This window comes from Colletotrichum godetiae (assembly GCF_030913485.1).
Source record: "Colletotrichum godetiae strain CBS 193.32 chromosome Unknown BDP55scaffold_28, whole genome shotgun sequence".
NCBI classification, from domain to species: Eukaryota; Fungi; Ascomycota; class Sordariomycetes; order Glomerellales; family Glomerellaceae; genus Colletotrichum; species Colletotrichum godetiae.
In genome coordinates this window covers 62,179-84,795 of record NW_026851276.1, presented here as the reverse complement: position 1 = coordinate 84,795, position 22,617 = coordinate 62,179, and the positions used below count along the sequence as shown (strand labels likewise).

General features: G+C 40.2%; 7 protein-coding genes across 7 annotated transcripts; 2 read left to right on the top strand and 5 right to left on the bottom strand.

Moving 5' to 3' along the window:
* Positions 1 to 69: 69 nt before the first annotated feature.
* On the bottom strand, positions 70 to 842 carry BDP55DRAFT_746932 (uncharacterized protein; the record flags this gene model as incomplete). Its single annotated transcript, XM_060580562.1, has 1 exon — positions 70 to 842. A coding segment is annotated over exon 1 (489 nt), but the record flags the coding sequence as incomplete, so codon positions are not given.
* Positions 743 to 1,043, bottom strand: BDP55DRAFT_730031 (uncharacterized protein; the record flags this gene model as incomplete). The annotated part of the gene is made up of 2 exons (XM_060579643.1): positions 743 to 948; positions 1,031 to 1,043. The coding sequence occupies 2 exons, from the start codon at positions 1,041 to 1,043 to the stop codon at positions 743 to 745; spliced, it is 219 nt and encodes a 72-aa protein (XP_060427874.1).
* An 833-nt stretch (positions 1,044 to 1,876) lies between these two features.
* Positions 1,877 to 3,724, bottom strand: BDP55DRAFT_585185 (helicase superfamily domain-containing protein). The gene is made up of 4 exons (XM_060570869.1): positions 3,539 to 3,724; positions 3,315 to 3,392; positions 2,833 to 3,257; positions 1,877 to 2,774 (listed from the first exon to the last, which is right to left on the bottom strand). Exons 1-4 carry the CDS (start codon positions 3,573 to 3,575, stop codon positions 2,109 to 2,111), a joined length of 1,206 nt encoding a protein of 401 aa, XP_060427873.1. The 5' UTR covers positions 3,576 to 3,724; the 3' UTR covers positions 1,877 to 2,108.
* Positions 3,725 to 15,106: 11,382 nt separating this feature from the next.
* Positions 15,107 to 17,554, bottom strand: BDP55DRAFT_668389 (binuclear zinc transcription factor). Its single transcript, XM_060575228.1, has 6 exons — positions 17,196 to 17,554; positions 16,842 to 17,088; positions 16,540 to 16,756; positions 16,153 to 16,455; positions 15,342 to 16,058; positions 15,107 to 15,268 (listed from the first exon to the last, which is right to left on the bottom strand). Exons 1-6 carry the CDS (start codon positions 17,392 to 17,394, stop codon positions 15,191 to 15,193), a joined length of 1,761 nt encoding a protein of 586 aa, XP_060427872.1. The 5' UTR covers positions 17,395 to 17,554; the 3' UTR covers positions 15,107 to 15,190.
* Positions 17,555 to 18,153: 599 nt separating this feature from the next.
* On the top strand, positions 18,154 to 19,229 carry BDP55DRAFT_716785 (uncharacterized protein; the record flags this gene model as incomplete). Its single annotated transcript, XM_060578350.1, has 4 exons — positions 18,154 to 18,224; positions 18,402 to 18,623; positions 18,691 to 18,747; positions 18,774 to 19,229. 4 exons carry the CDS (start codon positions 18,154 to 18,156, stop codon positions 18,946 to 18,948), a joined length of 525 nt encoding a protein of 174 aa, XP_060427871.1. The 3' UTR covers positions 18,949 to 19,229.
* A 185-nt stretch (positions 19,230 to 19,414) lies between these two features.
* BDP55DRAFT_668387 (NAD dependent epimerase/dehydratase) lies at positions 19,415 to 21,145 on the top strand. Its single transcript, XM_060575227.1, has 4 exons — positions 19,415 to 19,788; positions 19,842 to 20,210; positions 20,287 to 20,412; positions 20,472 to 21,145. Exons 1-4 carry the CDS (start codon positions 19,536 to 19,538, stop codon positions 20,768 to 20,770), a joined length of 1,047 nt encoding a protein of 348 aa, XP_060427870.1. The 5' UTR covers positions 19,415 to 19,535; the 3' UTR covers positions 20,771 to 21,145.
* Positions 21,146 to 21,304: 159 nt separating this feature from the next.
* BDP55DRAFT_769690 (uncharacterized protein) lies at positions 21,305 to 21,931 on the bottom strand (the record flags this gene model as incomplete). Its single annotated transcript, XM_060581069.1, has 3 exons — positions 21,519 to 21,931; positions 21,438 to 21,450; positions 21,305 to 21,367 (listed from the first exon to the last, which is right to left on the bottom strand). The coding sequence occupies exons 1-3, from the start codon at positions 21,836 to 21,838 to the stop codon at positions 21,305 to 21,307; spliced, it is 396 nt and encodes a 131-aa protein (XP_060427869.1). The 5' UTR covers positions 21,839 to 21,931.
* Positions 21,932 to 22,617: the final 686 nt, after the last annotated feature.

Sequence of the window (22,617 nt, the reverse complement as noted above, 5' to 3'; positions counted from 1 at the left end):
AGCCGCAATGCCCTTTCCGTCCATAACAGCCATGTACTTGGCGCCGATGGTAACAAGATGCTCCTATCTCACGCTAGCACGGTTCCCCTTGAGAAGAACTAGTGCTTTCTGGCATAGCTGCCCACCGATACAGTCTTGGGAGTAGGTCGAAAACCTCCACGAGTACAAGCTAGCGCAAGCAATGACGATCTCCTCGTAGCTGCGCATCACGACGGCCCACGACTCATCGCAACCGCTGAACTCATCGCTCGCGGCACAGGAGTAGTCTGGATCGCCGGGAAAGAGGCCGAAGGAGCTGGCGAAGGGAGCAGGCGGGTTGGGCGTCAGCTGGTAGTAAGGCGACTCTGTCTGGATTATGGCGGCGAAGACGCTCGCGGCATTGTGAAAGTTGTATTGGTACATTACTGCGTGCTCCGACGACGTGCCATAGAGCCATGTGGGCCCAGTGCTCTCGACAAGCAGGCCGCGAGCAACGTAGACCGAGTTGTGTACCATGGTGTCATTGGCGTCTTCCAGGCCTGAGTCATCAATGATATGGTCAGCTATCCACAGCCACATTCTCGAGGTATCCCAATACGCCTGGCTGAATGTTCATCATCAGACTAGCGGCATTGCAGCCCGGGGCGGTGCCAGATGTCACAGCCGGACACTCAGTGGGCGTCAGATCGGTGCCCGTCGCACCGCCAACCCGGACGTGGCAGTCCCAGAGGGCCACCGACCTTTTTGTGTCTGCGGCTATGTTCTATTCAATGAGTACGGTGCCAGCTGTCGGGCCTTTTGTGGTGAAGATAAGGTCTTCCATCTCGACATTGCCGCGGGAGGAGTTCAGGAAGATATTGACGTTGTCGCAGATATTGTTCATATAGTTGCAGTTGTAGTAGAAATAGAAAATGTCGGTTTCCAATTCGATGATTACGCCAAGCAAGCTGGTTGTCAGGGACGGCCTTGCTAAGAGATTGTGAGCATGCTGTCGATGCTAGGGATCCTGCCAAACAGGGGGCAGAGAAAGGGAATCTGGGGATGAACTCACTATCTGTAACCATCGTACTGTTTTTGGGTCACAGAGTTTATGAGACGGATTCGGTCTAAGTTTTGGAGGTATTGGGCATTTGCCTGGCTAGAGTTGTGATCTAGGGCGATCAGGGCAACAAAGCACAAGGCGAGGATGGCATGCCGCCCAATTGTTCGTCATGTTCATCGAGCAACTACAGCAACACTATAGCAGGTATCCAGAGCCCAAGTCAGTCCTGGTTATTGACAATGCATCTCGGCACTTCCCGTCTAAGATAGTAAAATGGCGTAAAGATGCAGGCGTTGCAGTGGAACCATTGCCACCTTACTCCCCGGGCTTCTATTCAATTGAGGGGTATTTCAGCGTGCCGAAAAGGTCCGTCGGGAAGAGACGGCACAGAAATAGACAGTTTATCAGACGGGAGTTCAAAATATACTTGGAGTGGTGCGTTAATGCTGTTGGAAGCAATGCAAATTTGCCAGAGGCCCAGGGATTCAAGAAGGGATGAGTAAGTAATGATCTTCAGGAAGGCTATAGCGATAGACAGCCGAGTCGCGCCAGTATCTCGACTGATGTCAAGTGTATTCCACACGACCTCAAATCCCCTATTCGCTTCGTCGACGGCATTCCTACCAAGCAGCTACTGAATCTCGCGATCCTCACCGTCCAGGATCTCGAAAGCGCTGACAGTACTGTGATGCCCAAATCCAGCCCTTGTGTCCAAGTCGAGGCAGCTGGCCGGCACCACGCCAATGACATTGGTGTTCTCTTTCGTGTTTGCCTCCGTTCGTGACACACACAGCATTAGGTCAGGAGAATAACGCGAACTTTGCCAGGGCCCGAGGAAGCGCAACATAACACAAGCACGACTTAATGTATATTCCACATCAGCTAGAAGACAGGCACCTACTCTACTTCCATAAGAACTATAAGCATGACTGCATAGCTTCGCAGTCTCTCTTCAATAGCTAAGTACTTTCCCTAAACTTTATAGCACTTGAAGATATGAAGCTACAGTTGATATTATGATATGTGTTCCTACTGATCTTGTCGCTGCTCCTTCTATCCATTTTAAGTTTTTTCTTTCCCTTACACTTTAAGCCTCAGGCGCTAGGAGATGCGGCTTGACATCATCAGTAGTTATCTCATCAATATCAGTAGCGTAAAAATGCTCGATCTTTCTTATCAGGTAGGTATCATTAGGGGTGACAAAGTTGATAGCGATGCCTTTCCATCCGAGATATCCGCCACGACCGACGCGATGTATATAATTTTCATGGTTGGCAGGAAGATCGTAGTTGATGACCAGGGGAATTTGCTGGATATCTATGCCACGAGCGAGTAGATCAGTGGCAATTAAGAAACGAGTAGAACCAGAACGAAATTCTTTCATAATCGTAGCACGTTGAATGGCAGTCATATCCCCGTGCATAGCGGAGAAGGGATGGTTGCGGGACTTTAGATTTTCCGTCAGCCATTCGAGCTTTTTGCGGGTGTTGCAAAAGATGATTGTCTGGGAAGTAGTGATACTATTATATAGATCGAAAAGAGTGTTGAGCTTCCACTCCTCCTTCTCGACCATAATGCAGAACTGCTTAATACCCTCGGGGGGGTCTTGCTTGACCAGGATGCGGATAGGGTCATGCATGAACTTAGTGGTGACCTCAAGAACGTCCTGGGGCATAGTGGCAGATAGAAGAATAACCTGGGTCGACTGAGGCAGGAGCTGGAAGATATTGTAGATTTGTTCAGTAAAACCGCGCTAAGAGTCAGATATTAGCGACTAAGAGACGTCAAGAGACATTTAAATAGAAATTTACCGAAAGCATCTCGTCGGCCTCATCGAGAATGAACATATTTATAGCATTAGTCTTAAGGATGCGACGCTGGATCATATCGTGAATGCGGCCAGGCGTTCCGACAACGACCTGAGGGCCATCCTCCAAGGCCATTATGTTATCATGTACACTATTTCCACCAAAACAGGCGTGGCACTTCACATTCATAAAGTCGCCAATAGCGACAACGACCTTTTGAATCTGTTGAGCAAACTCGCGAGTCGGGGCCAAGATGAGCGCCTGGCACTGCTTAACCGCTGGGTTGATCTTTTGGAGAACCGAAATAGAGAAAGCAGCTGTCTTGCCAGTACCAGGATGAGCCTGGGCAACGATGTCGTGGCCCTTGATGATGGGCATGATGGCACGTTGCTGAATAGTCGAGGGACGCTCGAAGCCATAAGCATACACTGGCCAGATATCAGTAAGGAGCGCAGATCAACTGTGTGGCCGCGCCGCAAACTTACCACCACGGAGCAGCTCAGACGCGAGGCTCATGTCATCAAAGGACTCGACCGTCTCGTCATAGTTGGACCCGATTTGACCTGTTTCACAGCGTGTTAGCCTAAGACCTTGTCCATGCTGAATAAAGTACAAAGTTTTGCAGGCCAGAGCAAGCCAAAACTGCAACGTCTGTACACGAGCGAAGCGAACCACCACGCCCGCCACAAAACAGGGATTTGAAACTCACTCTCAGCGGCGTCTTCGAGTCCCTTGTCAGTAGCCATGGTTGCGGTAAAGAATGATCTAGATCAAGCACAGCTCGATCTAGAGGAGAAAAGTCGTAGGGAGGTGGGTCGACTGAAGAAAGGTTCGCAGAGTCCTCGATCAAGAGGGCTGCGAGTGTCGCGAAAAGTAACTTGTACGTCGAATAGATGCGTGCGCTGTAGGAAAAAGGGTTCAGAGTTGTCTGTTGGGGTTGTTATCCCATCTGTCGCGGCATGACGTCAGTACTCCGCTTTCATATGTATTGTCGCCTCTCCGTAATCGATGGGATACTGAACTGAACTGTATTCCTACTCGGTTTTAGCCGCGATATTCCCGCAGCCATGCCCGGTGTGCCGGTCAACGGGGTCTGGCGAACAGTTAAAGCGCCGAAGATAATTCACGATGCCACACTTCGCCATATTAACAAACACGACCAGCTGTCCCCGGTTTTCCCGCTTTTTCCTCTTAATCCTCCCTTTACAGTTAGCTGCCACCTATCGTAGACAGCGGTTATAATACTAATGTACATCTATACTAAGCTCTCGTGAAGCAATTACCTCGTGTCTGTACCCAAGATACCTACAGTCTCCTCCCAGTGCTAGACTTTGTCTGGTTAGGTCTCGATCCTAAACTGCTCTAGGATCTGCGTCTATTCCTATAATTTGGATGGCCTTAGCGGCTATTTTGCGCTCGCTTAAAATCTTCCGGAGGCTTCTTAAAACTGGACCGAGGACCTACCGTCGAAGGATCCGGAATTTCCTATAGCGCAGCAGGACGTGTATTATAGTTTGGCGTCCCTTACCGCAGACACATCGCGGGTCTATAATATCCAGAACATATTAATTAAATAAGAAATCCTAGAGGCCGATCTTCTCTATTCGAAGTTAGGTAAGTATAGAGTTTTATCGTTTAGGTAGGTCTTCGTAAAGTTAAAGTACCTTTTTTATAGGCCTCGGTATATAGCGAAAGATCACTCTTCCTCTAATTTCCGCTACCTATTTAGTTTTCTAGCTCTAAGGTACTGTCTTATTAGTCTATGTTTTTAATATCGACCTGAGAGGTCGTAGCTCCGAAGGCGAATCTACTCTAGGGCTAATCTAGTTATTTTCTCCTAACCTAGTCGTTTCTTAGCTACTCTATTAGCTGCCTCGTTGCCTGGAATTCTTTTGTGTAATAGGATCTATCTTATTTGGGGTCGCGCCTATATATAGATAACCTAGTAGGCCGTACTAATATATAAGGACCGGCGGAAGGGTCGGCTCGTAACTAGGCCGGTATTTAAAGTACCGCTAACTGTTTATTAATAGCTTTAAGGAGCTTATACATTAGTTAGAAAGGATGGATGTGTATGTCGGTTAATTTAGAGATCGGAATCTAGGCCTAGCTTGTACCTAGGGCGCTTGGGTCAGGACTAGATATTACTTTATTAAAAAAAAAAAAAAAGGAAAACCCCCTAATAATATAAATGAAAATTAGATTAATTATGTATAAGAAGGGAAAAAAAAAAGAATCTTAATAAACGAGCCTAATATTAAGTAATATTTTTAATTATTATAATTAAATAGTAATATAAAGAATTAATATTAAATTTAAAGTCTAATTTTATTTTAGGATAAAAGACTATATATAAGTTATTTATATATTTGTGTTGCGATTTCTTATAGATGTTAGGGAGATTCTACCGTGATTTCTCTGGTACTATAGTAAAAGACCTTATAGTGAATCCTGCGAGAATTCACTAGGAATTTGCGGCGAAAGGCTACTAGATATTATGGAGATTTTCCTGAGGTTTCCTTGTGAATTCTCAAGGTATTTCTTGGAGATTTTACCGTAAAGGTATAGTGAAATCTTAGAGAGGACATTTTAATATTATTATTATTTTACCGTACATAAAGTGTTACGCTTTATATGCGGTAAAATAGTAATAATATTGAGATGTCCTTTTTAAGATTTTACTATACCTCCGCAGTAAAATCTCTAAGAAATACCTTGAGATTTTACGGGGAAATCCTAGGGAAATCTCTATAATATCTAGTAACCTTTTACCGAGAATTCCTAGTGAATTCTTGCAGGTTTTATTATAAAGTCTTTCACTATAGTAGTAGAGAAATCACGGTGAAATCTCCCTAACATTTACGAGAAATCGTAATAAATGCCCCTTATTAAAAAAAACTATTTTATTTACGAAATCTATAAAATAGCAGAAGTATATTAGTTACGCTTTATAAATTATTTATTTATAATATATTAAAATTATAAAGAAGTTATATATATAAATAAGAGATCAAACGGAACAAATAGTTACTTAGTTAAATAAAAACCTTAATTTATTAATTTACCGGCTATTTAATATAATTAAAAATAGTACTAGCTATACTACTATGGTTCCTCTGCGTATTCTTAACCGAGGTATAGGTTAGGTGTTACCACCGCCTATTTAGCGTTATTAATTATATCGATATTATTAATATTGAGTAGAGCACTAACGTGAGCTAGAGTGAGTTCTTTTTTATTAATATACTTAACGAGCTTATCTACGTTCAAGTTAAAGAGCTAGGACCATCTATAGCGCTACGTATATATATAGGTAGTACTAGCGGTAAAATAGAGGTCTTTAACCGATCTATTCTTAGCTATATCGACGAGGGCGGTCTTATAAGCCGTAATATAGCTCTTATAAGCTTTAGCGTCCGTTTTAGTAAAACGAGCGGTATTTATTAAGATCTTTAGATTATAAAGAATCTGGTTTAAAGGAAATCTATTTATAAGTTCGTCGTTAATTACTAATAAACTAATAATAGTATAGAGAATAGCGATTATATAAGGAATATTAATAATTCCCTCTCCCTTATAGATGAACGCGTAAAGGCCAGGGCTCTAGTTAATTATATTAACCGGGCTAGCGTCGGGGAGGTTGGTAAAGAGCTATTTAAATACGTACTTATAAAACGTACGGTTATTTATAAGGTATATAATACGGTCCTAAGATGCTATAGCAAAGGTAGGGATCTTACTAGACTAGGTATTTACAGAAGTGGTGCAGGTAGTTATAAACAGGTTATATACGGTAAGTTTATCCTTATATAATATACGGCATACCTTAGTCGGGGTTTTAACGGCTTTATTATTATTAGAGAGCTTAATAATACTATACTTATTAGTAGTTAAAAGACGGGTCTTATTAATTATATTGTCGATTTAGCATAGTACGATCTCCGAGCTATTTATAGTGAGGTTAGGAATGAGCGTATTAAATACCTCCTTTAGGTGGGTATATATATTTAGGTACTAGGTATAGGTGGTCGTTATTACTTTATAGAACTCCTCTTTCTTTATATCGCTACAGATATAGTCCTTAGCTAGGCCGTATGCGACCTTAATAAACTTTAAGCCTTTATAGGCTTTTTTAATTATCTTATATTCTTTAGTAGCGCTTATAGTACCAGATATATAGTTAGTATGCGATACCAGGGTAACTAGGCAGTTTATCTTGTACGTACTAGGAGTCTAGATAAATTATCCTTGGTTATTACAGGGCTGGCTACTAGGCATAATTATAGATTTATTATTAAAGTAAGCGGAATTATTGGAAGTTTAAGAGTTATATTTAAAGATATTAGCTATATTTTCGACGTTTACGGGGATATTTTAGTAGAAATCGTTACCCGGGATTGGCATAGGGGTCTAAGGTGTAGGATATTAGGCCTAACCTTTATTGAATAATATATTATAGTGAGCGATGGGAGGCTATGTGTTAAGGTAAAAGATCTTATAGGCTTCCTTTTTATTAATAGTCTGTGAAAACGTTGCTTAATTCTAGAAGATTATGGTTTTAAAGGTGTTTTCCTAAGGGCGTAGATACCCCTTGGTGATAGCAAGATCTTATAGCCGATGTACGAGTACCGGATTCTAGAGAAGAGTTTAATATACCTTTTTACCTAATTTGAGGTTGGAGTTCAATAACTCTTCACTACTATAGATATAAATTATTTAAAAGTAGTTATTAAAGGTAAGATTATTTAGCTAGCGTCCGTTTTAATAGGCAATATAGTAGTATTTACGAAATTAGTAGTTGCGGGAGCGGTATTTATTAGTAATATTAGGGATTAGGTAGAATATCCTAGCTAGAGATATAGAAATGCCTTTAATAAAATAAAGCTTAGTATGATTTTATAGTAAAATCACGGATACTAGAAAGTAAAGTAGGGTGTATGATGGGTAGGTTATGAAATATAAATATAGGAAAGTGGGCGATAGAAATATAATTGTAGTAGAAGGTTAGTTACCTAGGGCGGTTCCTTGATTTTAAATATGGGTCGACGACTATCCAATTTTAAGTGAGAGCTGTGTATTTTTATAAGGGTAAATAATTTCCTTAATGCCTTGTTTGCTAGTGTTGAGGTGATAAAAGGCCGTTATATTATTAATGAAAGCTTATTGGCTAGTGGCTAATCGTTATAAATAGCGGGGACTTTCTTTGATAATTACCCCTTTTTGGTTAGGAATGTACGTTATAGTTATTTTTTGATTTCTCTATAATATTATAAGGGAATTATCTTGGTTTTGCCATAGTAAAACCCTTTTTATTTAGTATAAGTAAACTATATCCCTTTATTTATAAGGCCTGCCGTGCCGTTTTTAAGGTATTATAGGTAGTTTACTTAATTCTTTTACTATAAGCTATACTATAGTAGGGATACGAATTAGGTAGTTTAATATATATTTATTAGTGGCCTCTGCTAGCTATTACTCAAAAGCTTTTACTAATTTAGTCGACTTTATAGCGTTAGCGTTTATTTATATATTATGGAAATATGGGTAATCTTTTTATTTAATAAGGTACTAAATCTTGCTTGATCCGGGTCTACGCCTTTAGGTACGTTTATTTAGGATCCGTTTAACTTTATAGTAACTATACTAGTTCCTTTATTTTGCTTAGTACGGGTCGTCTATATCTATTAATATTATTAGGAGAGCGGTGCAGTTAAAAGGATCGGTTTACGGATTTTAGGTTAGAATAAGGTATATTATAAATATTACTAGATGAATATTTATAATTAGTAGTAGGTTAAGGCAGTATATTAATAGTCCGATTCGTTTTAGGACTTTAATCGGCTTAGTATATTATAGGGAGATTTTTCTGGACGGATTTCTTAGAAGTTTATATCCTTTACCTAAACGTAGGTATATAAAATCGTTAAAGGCGAAAACTATATATCGGTAACCCTTATTGAACGTATCTTTTATATATATCTACCCCTCTACAATAGAAAGTTTTACTTCTTTTTAAAATATATTGCATTTAATTTTATTGTTTGTTATTATAAGTAGATTTATTAGGCCGTTAATCTTAAAGCCGTATAGTATCTTATTCGGAGCGTATTTGATTATAGATAAATAACTGTTATTTAGGCTAAATTATATAGGGATTACTCTATATAACTAGTTTTTGTCCGGAAAAGTTATGTATTATACTTAAAGGGCGGATTTTACAGTTTAATTTGTTCTTTTTAATTATCCATCGGTTTATAAATAATATATTATTAAAAACTTTAATAATGTATTAAGTTCTTTTTATATATTTTGCTAAAAGTTAGAGAGAAACTTCGGATCTTTATTAAAAATAATACTTTTAGAGATTCTTTAATTATAGAGTCGTAGTATTTAGAGAAGGTTAACGGACTAATCTGAAGCTATATACGTGGTGTGACCTAGTATAATTATAATAAATTTAAAGAATTTATCGGTTACTATAAGAACATAGTTATAGAATAAGAAGTTTTGTAGTTTTTAAAGGGAGTTATTTACTAAGACCTTAGGTAATCCTATAACAAAGTCTATAGTAATTATATAAAAAGGAATTACCGGTATAAGAATAGGTTATAAGGCCCTTATCGGCTTTTCTCTTTTTTTTCCTAGCGGGCTATAAACGGGATAGTGGTAGCGATATTTTTTGATTTTAGATATTAAGTTCGGTATAATAAACTTGTTTTATAACTTATATTATACTTATTTATCTTTATAATGTTGGTTTTCGTTATGAGTAGCGGCGATAAGTTTATTAGCTATATTGTTAGGAATATATAGTTTTCTCTTGCCGCTATATTTAATAAAATAGAGTAGGCCTTAGTTAAGGTCGAACGGTAAGGTAAAGTCTAGGTCCGTGCTTTATAGTATATCCTTATATTATTTTTAATTTAATGCGTTTTTATATTTATGGCGAATTTGCTGTTTTATATTGGGAGAAATGCTAATGTTGGTAGACTAATAAATAAGCTTATTTTACTAAATATTATCGAGTTTGCCTATAGTGGTTAAGTTAGTTTCTTTATTTTTAGATAGAATTTGCGAGAATATATCGGGGATAATATTATTTATTCTAGAAATATAGATATATTTAAGTAAGAAACCGGATAAGTATTTAGCTATAAGAATTAACTATAAATTGGCTCGTTTATTATCTGTAGTTTGGAGCGTTGTTTATATTATTATGCCGGCCGTTAATATATAGTCCGTTAGGATAAAGGTAGGGTTTTACCTAGAAGATTATATTATTATACGGGTCTTTTTTATTATTTATACGAGGTATACGACTTCTAATTCTATTAGCTAATATTTCTTTTTTATAAAATTAAGAACTTTACTAAGGTAGAGGATAGGTTTAACTAATATCTGCAGTATAGGAGTACCTAGTATCTACTTGGTTCCGGTACGTAAATAGAAGGTTATAGTGCCGTAGCTTTTTTTATATAAAACGTCTAGCTATATAAAAAGCGTACGGTATAGGTTATAATAGAATAAGGTTAACGAATTTATTAGTACGGCTTTTATATCTTTAAATACGGCTTTTTTTTACAGAATATTATCGATATTAGCGGTATTATAAAAGTATTTCTATACTGCTCTTTAAACCTTTCTTTTTTTTCTATTTTATACTAATAAGCTTGTCTTTTACCGTTATAGAGCATCGATTTATAAAGTATAACGTAGTATAAGATGGTAGAGATATCCTATAAAGCTAATTTATTTTTCTAATACTAAAAGGTTTGTTAGGAAGTAGATAAGTTTTAAGGCTCTGATACGGTCTTCGATATTCTATAATTTAAATATATCGATATTAAAACTTAATAGTTCTATAGATAGAAATTTAAGAAAAGACTTATTTAGCGAGAGGGTAACGTCTTTTTCTTTAAAAATATTAAAAATAATATATAAGTATTTAGTATATTCTTTTTCTATATCGGAGGTAATAACGATATTATTAATAAATGCCCATGTATATTCGGTGTGATTACGGAGTAATTTATTAATGAATCGCTAAGTATACGCCGGTAAATTGCGAAATCTTATTAGGGCTATAGTGGATATTTCTTAGCTACGATGGTTTATTATAGTTAATCGTTCTTAATGCTCCTTTTTAACCGGGAATTGATAGAAGAATATTCGGGTATTTACTTTAGTTATAAAGGCTTTACTACATATTTTGCGGATAATTTTTGATTATAGTGGTAGTAGGTATACGTTAGGTATAGTAACTTTATTTAGTGCTCTAAGGTTTACGACCATATGGCCCTTACGTTTACCGTTTATTATTCTCTATATTATAAAAAGGGGTATACCGAATAGTATTAGAAAGTTAACCTATTTGGCTTAACCTTTAGTATATATATTATCCATTTTATTGTTAATAAAATGTTAGTTATTAATGCCCTACGGGAACATACGTTAACCGATATTATGTTTGTAGTAGTTCGGAATTAATAGTATCGTTATTTTTTTTTCTAGCCTTACCTTAATTAGACCGGTGAGTTTCTATATAGATAGGAAGTCTATAATAATGGTAGCAAGCTTCTTAATAAATAATTTATTACGGTTAAAAATAGTTACTTCTTTTAGAGTTTTAATCGATTTATAGTCCTTGTTTTGCTTAATACCTATCTTTAATTTAGTAGTTAAATAGTTATAATAAAGTCCTTATTCCTCATTTTGGTTATTCTTAGTATTGATGGTGGTGTTTTATAGGTTGGAAATTATGTCTGTAAGTGATATTTTTTAGGTAATATTATTGTTTAGCGGTTGTAAAGTTTTTATTATTTCGTTTTGATAGAGGCGAAGCGGCTTTTGAAAAGATTAATTCTTAATATATACTACTAGACTATAACCTATTAAATAGTTGATGTTGCTATCGGTTTTAAGTCTAAATAATAGTAAATAGGTTTTAAATCTTTTATTATTAAAATAGGTATTATAGCGTGCTATAGTAGTGGGATTATTATATTAATAGCGGATCTGACCTTATATGTACATAGTGATCTTTTAGAATATATTACCGTAAGAATTTCTAAGTTTTTATAACTTCCGATGCGGATTTTTCTTTTTAAGTTAAGGATATTTATTTTATTTAGAACGTTAAACTCTTAACTTATTAAAATACCGGCTTAAAGGTATCTTAAGACCTATACTCCTATATATAAAACGGCGGAGTAAGGTTTATTATTAATAATACTTGTTACGTATAAGTTAAACATAGCCTATTCTATAATTTTAGCATATCCTATACCCGTTAAAGTTTACTTAACGGTTTAATCGATTATGTAGCTAGGGATTTGGTAGAGAATATCTTTTCTAATAGCTACTTTACTAGTTTTACTATCTATATAGGCTTATTTTTACAGACCGTTAGCTTTAAAGGCAATAGTTATTCATATATAGTAGAAGTTATATAGTACTAAATAAAGATTAACCGTTTTTTATAATAGATTTTTAAATTAGTGGATGTTATTAAGGTTTTTTAGTTTTATATTCTAATAAATCAAATAGTATATGCATTATATCTGCTTAGTATATAGTAGTTTTGCATAATATGTATAGTAGTTTAACGAAATAAAATAAATATTATTATATTCTAGAATATATTAATAATCGGATAAGACGGTTTTATTATTAAGGATATTAACTTCTTTAGTACTATCCGACTCCTCGGGTTAGCTATTAAATATTTCTATAGAGGATACTGGCGATTTTATAGCATAAGTATTAATAATATAATATCCTTTATTTTGTATTTGCTATTGGACGTCCTAGTTAATTATACTATCTTTATTTTGTATGTAGACTTTCTATACTAAGTTGGTTCTGTCCTTTTAGTATTTGTATATTAATCGCCGTTAATTAACCTAATTTGGATAGTTGGATTTACTATTTGTTAGTTTATTACGGTTATTTTAATTAGGGTTATCCTTTTACTGATAATATCCGCACTTTTTACAGTAGTTACTATTTATAGGTCGCTATAGTAAGCTATTCTATAGCTTAAACGGCCCTATAACGGTAGTTTTATCTAATAGTTTAATCCGCTATAGTGGCGAGTCTATTTAGTTAGTACTGTCTTTTTAGAATAGTGATTTTTGAAATATAGACCTTAAAGGGTACTATTTTTATCTAGTCGAGTCTATAATTAAAGCGGTTTTGAGCTAAGATTTTTAATTACGATAGACGTTTCGGTACTAGCCTTTTTGGTAATTAACTAGGTCGTTAAGTTAAGTATTATGGTTAGTAAACTTATTAGGTCTTGGTCTACCTACTATAAGGTTTGCATTAATCCGGTTATAAATTAATTTAAAGATTTATTTAGGTAGGTGGTCGGCTACGATAGCTAGTTAGCTAATTTTAGTAGCAAAATAACGAAGGTCTTTATTATTATATATATTTTTTAAAGTATAATATAAGCGGTTAAGTTATACCTAGGCAATAGAACGCAGTATCTTAAACCGTTTGCGTAAATACTAAGACTATTAATCAAGTCCGTAGTTAATATTACGTAATTTATACTAGATGTCCGGCATAATATCTCTAGTATATTAATTTAGTAATACCCCTAGAAGGTATTTATATAAGTTTAGAATAGTAGCTTTATAATGTTATTGGGATTATATGGCGTAGTACTAAAATACGTTAATGAATTAGTCAACGTTTATCTAGATATTTTTAGTACCCTTTATTTATATATTTCGGGTTTTAGTGTATTTTGAAGAGGGTTTAAACCAGCCGACTTCCTTAGTATTAAACGTAACCTTCTATAGGTAGAAGTCCGTTACCGGACTATAGTCTTTATCGTTTTTATTATCCAGGTTAATGTCTTTTTATTCGGGGTTATTCCGGTTACCCAGCGGCGGAGGAGGTCCGGGAAAGTTATCGTCTACGTAACCAAGGTAAGAGCTTTTATATATTAAACCCGATTATATAGTATAAGGTTTATTATCTAAGAAAGAGTTCTCTTAATTAGAGCGAGTAGGATATTAAGATCCGGGGTAGTATAACGTGCTATAGGAGATATATTGCCGTCTATAATACTTACGATTATGCGGTATATAGCTTTAACGTAACGTTTACTAGCGTAAATAAGAGGTTTTATCTAGCGGGGTATTATTAAAGCCGGGGTAAGCTGATTAGCTATTACCTAAATAGTCAAAGTTTTTAGACTTTATAGGGAAACCTTTACTTCTATCTATAGCGAGGTATCGTTTATCGAGAGGCTTTGTTACGAAAGAGACTTTTTACTTTAGTTATTTTTTTTTAGATATTGATTATTCCTTAAAAGTAGGAGGAGGTTCTGGATCTAGTGATAGCGGGGAAGAGGGAAGTTTTATCTCCTCTAGTAATAGCCTTAAGTCCGGGGGAATCTGGTACGATAGGATTTTTTTTACTATATTTATTAATTCTATAAAGATAAGCTGTTCTAGCGGTAGCTGATCTTATAAATGAGGAATAATATAATCTTAGTAAACCGGTTCCTTATTTAGTTATATAGTAAATACTATCCGGAATCGTCCTTATTATCGCTAGGAAGATAGGTATACGGATTTATCAATTTGCTAGTTAGGGTTTTACGTAATTAGTACGGCTTTTATAATTTATAAGATTAGAATGACCCGGTAGTTCGGCTTGTTAATAGATTTAAGGCGGTCGTAATTTAATATGTAAGCTGCGATTAGCTAGGCGGCTCGATCCTAGTTCTCTGGGATTGGAATGTCCCTGAATTCCTAAAGTAAGTCGATATCGTTATCGGCGTTTATTTATCGTAATTTTATCGTGAATAGGGTCGATATTTACTTAGCTTGCTTATTTCTATAATAAGATCAATACTTATTTAGCTAGCCTATTAGTATAGAAGGAGTTAACGCTTATTTAACTCGTCTTTTCCGTAAGTAAGTAACTACTTATTTTATTAAAAAAGAGGTTATACTACTAATTATTATACTTTATATGCGGTGAAATAGTAATAATATTAAGATGTCCTTTTTAAGATTTTATTATGCCTCTATAGTGAAATCTTTAAGAAATACCTTAAGATTTTACGGGGAAATCCTGGAGAAATCTCCGTAATATTTAGTAGCCTTTTGTTGAGAATTCCTAGTAAATTCTTGCAGGTTTTACCATAAAGTCTTTTACCGTAATGGCGGAGAAATCACGGTGAAATCTCCCTAATATCTACGAGAAATCGCAATATAAAGCGGAATAATTTGTATTTATAAAACTCGTAGCCTATTTAATTTCTAGTTAAAATCTTATTTTTATACCTTTATATAGAAATTAATTTAACCTCTTTATTAACTTACGATTCGAACTAACTACCCTATATGAAGTTAGATGATGAAAAAACTCCTTTTGCTATAATAGGTTCTATATTAAGACCTGGTGATAATTTAGTTGCCTATATAGTCTAAGTTAGTATAGTTTTGTAAGGAAGGCTTTACTATGGAGAAGGAGGATTTGTAAATATATACCTTTTTAACTGCCTTAGAATTGAGACCTTGCTGCCGCATATCCACCGCGAGCTGAACTGCCGTCGACTTCATGACGGGATTATTCCATGCTTTGGCAGCTAGTATGATGATGCGAAGGATGAAGTCCAGGTTATCCTGCTGCCGATAGTCTTGGGCTGACGTATCCCAGTTGTCGAGGAACACGAGAGAGGCCGTGTACATGGAGAAGGTCAACATGGGGTTCTTGAGCGTCTGCGTGATGTCGGGCATCATTCGGAAAATGTTGAGAATCTCCTCAGCGGCGCAAATCAACCTCGCCCGGCTCTGTTTTGCCATGTGTTCCGGCAACCCGAAAGAATCAACGCGGGCGAGAGCTGCTCTGTGAAGCAAGATGACTGACGTATGGATGATGGCGTTGATAAAGGTGGCGTTGCGGCATTGGATGTTCTTGGGGAGGGTGAGGTCGTCTGGGAGGGCGCCGAGGAGACCTACTAGATCGTTATCAATTTCACGGTGTCGTTTCCAGTTCCGACTTGTGCGAGGATCGGTTAGATCGTCGTCTGGTAACGTTCGTGTCGAGTGCTGGAAGGCCTGGAAGAATGATGCCGCGGCCAGGACCCGTCCTGCGAAGGCGGAAAAGTCCCGGCCTTCTTGGAGGAGGATACTCGTCAGCGGACTCGCCTGCTCCTTCACGCCCGTTTCGAAAGCTGTGTCTGACGCAGGGAGGTGGGTAGAAATCTGCAAAAGCTTAGATGAGCACGAAATGGCCAGGTACCTTTATCATGTTTCCGTGGCTCAACCAGAGTCTAGCGCTCAGGTGCCGTTGACTCACATCTTGCTGGTTGATCATGACCGGCCAGCCCGTACTACCGCTAACCAACCGATCCGCACAGTAAATCACCCACCACGTCCTACGTCTCTCCTCTGCCTCGGACCAGTCCCGCGGCGGCGGAAGCAGAGGCATCGCGTTGACGCATTCCCCATCGACACGGTGAAGGCCGAGCATCTGGGCAACCCTGATGGCTCGACAGAGACTCATTGAAGCTTGTGCAAAGTAGAGTTGCTGAGCTTCAAAGTTGGCAATCAGTGACCAGCACTGAGCATGCGCTACGGTGGCAAAGTAATGACCATCGCCCTATTTTTGTTGAGTAGTGTCAAAACCACCATCCTGCCAGCTTGCGCTGATTTCTTGAGAATGGGGAGGGGGGGCACAACTCACTTTCATTTCATCGGCTTCTAGATATGCCTTAGCGCGATGGTAAAACGGCATGGCTAGCTGTCGGTGAGTCTTGGTTGCTTCTGCGCCGGAGGCCATGACGATGTATTGTAGGCACATTGGAGGCTGCATGTGAGGTGGCAAGTACAACGACATGATGTACCGGGTCCGGTGCAACATTGGCGCAGCGTGTTGCCACTTATCAAAGTACGTCCTTGTTCTGTAGAAAGAGTTAGAAAATTGGTCATTTCCAAAGGATCAAATCGATGAGGAATAAGTAGAGAAGGAAGGGTTCTTAATCTTACAAAAACTCGATGACATCTTTAGACGGCGATTGCTCGAAAAGCCCTTGGGAGAGTAGTTCGGTGAAAGACGTCTTGTCTTCTAGTGAGTTCTGATCTTGATCTGGAGTACCGCTTGTTGATGCTGTCGCATACGGCAAGTCTCCTGTCAAAAAATCGACACTCTCGCTGGCGATTTGTTGCGGCGAGGTTCCGTCATTTTCGGAAGCAGAAGGGTTGTCTCCAGTCTTTGCCAACCTCTCGAGTTGGTCTACCAGATCGTGAGTGTGAGACAGTGAGATTCATTGGTCTCCGAATTCCGCCACATTCGGATTATTTTTACTTCGTCAAAATCTGTCAATACAAAAATCAACATACCTAATTTGGCCTCTAGCTCATGTACCCGTTTTCTTCTACCAACATTGGCTCTTCTCGACTGAGGATAGTCGCAGCTGTCTCCGAGTCTCGAACACCGACCGCAGCGTGGGCGAACGCGATCGCACCTGAGTTTCCGCGTCCGGCATTGCGTGCACGAAAATTGATTGGCGGGAGCATCATTCCCAGTCTGCGATTGCATCGTTTAGCGTGTCGAGAGACGTAGAGCCAAGGCAATAGCGACGGCTCTCAACCGGGAAATCATCATGTTCAACGTAGCAGATTCGCAAAAGTCCACCAAAATATATACGGCTTACATAATGATTCTGTCACACGAGTAATGCACAAGATCATGTTCTTCTACGTAAGGGGAAATGCCTAGGTATTTGAAGTTGGAATGCCATTTGACGTTTGCGTACCGCCGGCCTCCGATCAAGTGCGAGCCGCTAAGAACTCCATATTTCCCGATGTTTTGGACCAATCGGGCCGGGATACGAGAGCGAGGAGTGGTCCCATCCGGGACCGAAGTTTTGCCCCGTACCCGGACAGCGCCCTGGGCGTTGTAATTATTAATCTCGGTGAATGCCGTCCATAGCTTATCTGAAGGTCGTAGCATCGTAATGTTTGAAGATGTTGCATTTGGACCTTGAGATACGATATCGCTGTCTTTGACCAATCCATGAAACGACTTGAATCCATCACGGTGTCTACTCTTGTTCTAGATGTCTTGGCGCTTCGCCGCTTATAATCTTGTCCTTTGCTCCAGATTTGCTAAATGATGCACAAGCTCAAAAGAATCGTGTAGTCGTCTTCAAACGATATTTCGTCGGATAAGAGTCTGGATTTCAGCCGGGAAGGACAGGGTCATCAGGTTGATCATCATTAATGCCGAAGTCAACAATCGATGTTCTTACCGCATGCGCAGAGTACCATTTCAGGGTTCCTTCCACGTGGGTCTATAATGTACGAGGTATTATCAAATATCATGGCAAACTTACCGACTTGGAGTAGAAATAGAGTAAATGATTTATAGTAAGTCATTGAAGGGTCTTCAAAGCCCCAGAACAAGAATTAATCCAATAAGACATATGTCCTTGAGGGAGTTTAGCCGCAACTTGTCAACAGTAAAGACTTATGAATCAATCAATCATGTCTCGTAGCAAGGCAATACTCTATACATGATGTTTGGACTCTCTAATTTCCCTGCAGCTGTCTCTTGAGAGTATTCAGTTTGAAAAGATTCTTCGTTTCCTACAGAACAGCCTTTACAAGGCAGTCTCGGATCGTTTTGGAAGCTACGAGTGTTCTCCATGAAAGCAGGCTTTTGTTCCGTTATTCGACGGCTTATTTCCTCAAGGCAGTTGAAGAGTGCATTCGTACAATCGACATCTTCGGAGAAGATGGTATGAATGGCCAATTGGAGTGGTTCGAGTAAGATATGACAAATTCTCGCTTCCAACTAGCGTCACACAGTTGCCTTTTGCTTGAACATCCATAGCTTGAGCAAAAGCAGACTGGCGGTTTTGAGATCCCTGCAACACATGGTCATTTCAGAGTAAGTTGCACGTAATTGTCACGAAGTGGGGGCGAGGATCGCCGCCATATGGCATATCTAGCTGTCCAAGTGACTTTGGGTGGGAAGAAACGAAGAAAAAAGGGCGCAAACTTGGATCCAGCAGCTGAGAAACACCGCACTTTGCTGCGTGTATCGTTTCTGGTAGACAGTCGGAAAATCCATGTTTCTGGTACTGTTTGAGTCCCATGTCAAGTCTTGCGTAACTACAACCCCTTGACACCAAATGTCAGCCATACGAATCCTCCAGCTCGGACGAGACTTTTAAAGGAATGGAAAAACTTCTCTGATGCCGACTCATCCGCAAAAAAATCGGTACCGCATTATTTTATCAGTGCAAGTAGTTGTTTTATTTCGCGATATGTCGTAGGGGTGCATCGGGTCTGGGTCCCGTTCTGTCATCTTGGGCCTTTTCCAGGAGTCCCACTTGGCGTTCAACGACAACGGTCTCTGGCAGAAAGGCTGTTTCAAACCACCAGGAAAATGTCACAAGTGACAGACACGAAACCTCTATCTAGATAAAAAGGCGGGGTAGACTTTTTTGAGCCTAAGATGCATTCAGAATGTCTGGAAAAGTCGCTAGAGTTTATAAACCCATCCGCTTGCTTTCGTTCTCGTATTAGACGGGAGGCCTGGCGGTCGCCGCGCGCAGCAACGCAGCCATCTCGACAAATAGCCACATTTCTTGGCTCTGCGAACAGCCACGGTGGTTCTGCACTCGTCATCCTTGCAACGGACAGTCAATATCGCCAGCCTCAAGGTCTTTCAATATGACTCCGGAACAAAAATTCGCCATTCCAAAGGGCTCAACGGTCCTGGTGACGGGTGCGAACGGCTTCATCGGCTCTCACGTCTGCAATGAACTGCTGCAGCTGGGGTTCAACGTCCGCGGAACGGTTCGCGACGTGTCGAAATGTGCATGGCTACCAGAGGCACTGAAGCGACAGAGACCGAAGGGAGACTTCATGTTGGTTTCACTGCCGGACATGGAGAAGGAGGGCGTTTTTGACTCTGCTACTGAAGGTGAGTGTTCTGGAGCTCTCACTGGTATACCAGAGAGGCTAACATTCTTATAGGTGTCTCTGCTGTGATACATGCCGCCTCTCCAGTGTCTTTTAGCCCAAACCCCGAGAGCGTCATTCCTAGGAGTATCACTGTGGCTTTGAATGCGCTCAGGGCCGCTAATAAAGCGACGAGTGTGAAGCGGTTCATCTTCACAAGTTCTTCTGTTGCTGCAGCTCTCCCTCAACCTGAGAAGAAGGGTATAGAGGTGACTTCCGACAGTTGGAACACTGAGTCGGTAGAGATAGCATGGAGGGAGGCTCCGTACCACCCCCAGCGAGCGTGGCATATTTATGCCGCAAGTAAGGTGGAAGCCGAGATGGCAGTGTGGAAGTTTTATCACGAGAACATCAGGCGACGTTATGACTTGATAGTTAGCTCCGGTAAGCAATCGCCGAATCGGCACATCTATCAATCTTTGGATGATGCGGCGACTCAGTGAGGCTAATGACATGCTAGTGCTTCCCGGAACCAACTTTGGAAGAGCTTTGGATGCGACCAATCAGGGACATTCGTCAACTTCATCCTTTATCGAAAGTCTATGGAACGGAACGCACGTAGATCGCCTAGCAAGTATTCCGCCACGTGAGTGCACTAGGAAATGTTCAATACTTGCTTCTTTGATATGCTAATGAAGGCTGCAGAGTATTTCGTCGACGTAGAAGACAACGCTCGACTTCACGTTGCTGCTGCGGTGCTCCCCAACGTTCGCAGTGAGAGAATCTTTGCTTGGGCTGAACCCTTCAACTTTGACACCGTGCTTGATATTTTGCGCACGCACTTCCCGGAGAAGAATTTTGTGGACAACTTTCACCATTACCGCGAGCTTTCTGTCGTTTCGCAACCCCAATCGCGGGCAGTTGAGCTGCTGAGGCAGCTCGGAAGAGAAGGCTTTGTTCCTTTGAAGCAGAGCGTACTCCTCAACGTTGAGGATTTATCATGAGGCGACCATGAGAGCAACAAACGAGAGATGAACCGAGCGCAAGCAGTCTTGAGGATGCCACGATAACGGGCAGACGCCAACAACTAGGGTTCACACTTTTTTACTTTTTCGCTGAACCCAATTTCTTTGACAACGTCACCTAGCTGTGGCAACTTTTTTTCTACCTTTTCTTTACATGTATATACTTGATCTACATATTCTGTGTCCTTGTCTAGCTTCAACACAAGGCCGGGTCATAGTGTCACTCCTTAAGTAGATCCTCTCAGGGGTGCCGATCGCGCGACAGGGGAAAGGGGTAGCTTAACGAGCATCAACCTTGTCGTCGAGAATGGCCATGGTCTATAAATATCACAATGCACAGAGCACGCAGCAAGGTATCGTTTGAGCCGTCAGGAGAATGCAAGTGTTGTTCGATGTTTTTTTTTTTTCGGGTTTCAATATGCCCTCAGCCATTTTGCAAACTGATTGCGTTTACAGCAATCTTCGTGCGGAGGTGGCACAAAGTGTCCAACCCACGTATTCGTACTCGCCATCTCAGGCGCTGTCGAGAGAATTGGGACGACTGCGGGACGTGGAACCATCAACCCCGCCTGACTCCTGTCAGTTTGTCAGACCCGCGCGTTTATCCAAGCTCTCAGCCATGCTGCCATGCCGATCCCAGACGCACGTTTTGGAGATCCCTGAGCTTCCGTGTCAGTTGACAGTCACTGCTAGAATCTTTTAGCTGGTCAGAACTTACTTTTTTTACTGGGACCACACTTGAAGGCCGAGACCGGTGGAATCGGAAGACTGGCGGGCCGAGGTGCAAGTGTCGCCGGCCTCGACAGGGAAGCAGGCCGTGCCGTAGTTGCAGAACAACAGCCACTTGTTGGACGTGTTCTTGACAGTGATGGTGGTGTCGCTGAAGGTGACGGAGCCGTAGGAGGCGGCCGTAGCGGTGGAGGTGCTTCCGTCCTGGACGTAGCTGACGCTGGCAACCTGACCGCAGCCGGGGCAGCCGCTGTCGCGGATGCATTCGCCGGCAAGAGCAGCGGGGATGAGAGGAAGAAGGACAGCAGCGAACTTCATCTTGATAGCGATTGTGAAGATTTGCTGAGCAAGAAAGAGTGTGCGAACGAAGTTGACAATGCTGGGCTAGTGGAGAGTCAAGATGGGATGAACCGCTGGACATTGTATTGCAAGGCGGGGAATTAGACGGCTTATATCCTACTTGCTATGTTGCATTTACATCAAGTCTAGAAGGTAGCATCTAGCTTTACTGCTGTAGATACCCATGATCTTACGATGTTCGATATTCTACTTTCGCTTTCGGCTCACTTCATGCGCCATTATTGCAAGCCAATGGCGCGAGAGCCCATTGTCGATGACGATCAATTTGCGGAAATAGAGTTGTTTAAGGGAGGGTATTCGGCCTATGTCTTCCGAGATACTGTATAATTACTGTAGAGTTGTATACATGCGACGTTATCCCCGCAGTGAACCGCTCAGCTATCCATATTTAAGTCAGACCACATGACTCAAATGAGAAGCGTGCCCCGAAGACCCCCTGAAAGTCTATTTGTAAGAGTTGTTGACAACCCGTTGATCAGCATAACTCCTTCTATAAACCAGTTTTGTTATTTGTCGGTAAGTCCGGAGTTGGAAGGTTAAGCTACGAGGTTGTATTGACAACTAACAGCATGCCTTCTACGGCTAGTCCGGTGCGGACGCGATGTTGCAATGCCCTGTTGAAGAACCAGAGAACTGACTGTAAGGGCAAAGCCTAGACTATGCCGTACCGCGTTACCGTGGATAGAGAAGCACAGTGTTCTCGACATGTTCCTAACGTGGGCGGCAGTTCGCTGTGT

What these genes read in the sequence shown, in the direction of transcription:
- BDP55DRAFT_668389 (XM_060575228.1), bottom strand. Translation starts at nt 17,394, where the DNA reads ATGCAATCGCAGACTGGGAATGATGCTCCCGCCAATCAATTTTCGTGC. An exon ending in TGAGCTAGAGGCCAAATTAG is followed by an intron (nt 17,089 to 17,195) that starts GTATGTTGATTT and finishes ACGATCTGGTAG; the next exon opens with ACCAACTCGAGAGGTTGGCA. An exon ending in ATTCTAAGGCAGTTAAAAAG is followed by an intron (nt 15,269 to 15,341) that starts GTATATATTTAC and finishes TAGACTATATAG; the next exon opens with GCAACTAAATTATCACCAGG.
- BDP55DRAFT_585185 (XM_060570869.1), bottom strand. Translation starts at nt 3,575, where the DNA reads ATGGCTACTGACAAGGGACTCGAAGACGCCGCTGAGA. An exon ending in GTCTGAGCTGCTCCGTGGTG is followed by an intron (nt 3,258 to 3,314) that starts GTAAGTTTGCGG and finishes ATATCTGGCCAG; the next exon opens with TGTATGCTTATGGCTTCGAG. An exon ending in AGGCCGACGAGATGCTTTCG is followed by an intron (nt 2,775 to 2,832) that starts GTAAATTTCTAT and finishes TCTGACTCTTAG; the next exon opens with CGCGGTTTTACTGAACAAAT.
- BDP55DRAFT_668387 (XM_060575227.1), top strand. Translation starts at nt 19,536, where the DNA reads ATGACTCCGGAACAAAAATTCGCCATTCCAAAGGGCTCAACGGTCCTG. An exon ending in TTTTGACTCTGCTACTGAAG is followed by an intron (nt 19,789 to 19,841) that starts GTGAGTGTTCTG and finishes ACATTCTTATAG; the next exon opens with GTGTCTCTGCTGTGATACAT. An exon ending in CCTAGCAAGTATTCCGCCAC is followed by an intron (nt 20,413 to 20,471) that starts GTGAGTGCACTA and finishes TGAAGGCTGCAG; the next exon opens with AGTATTTCGTCGACGTAGAA.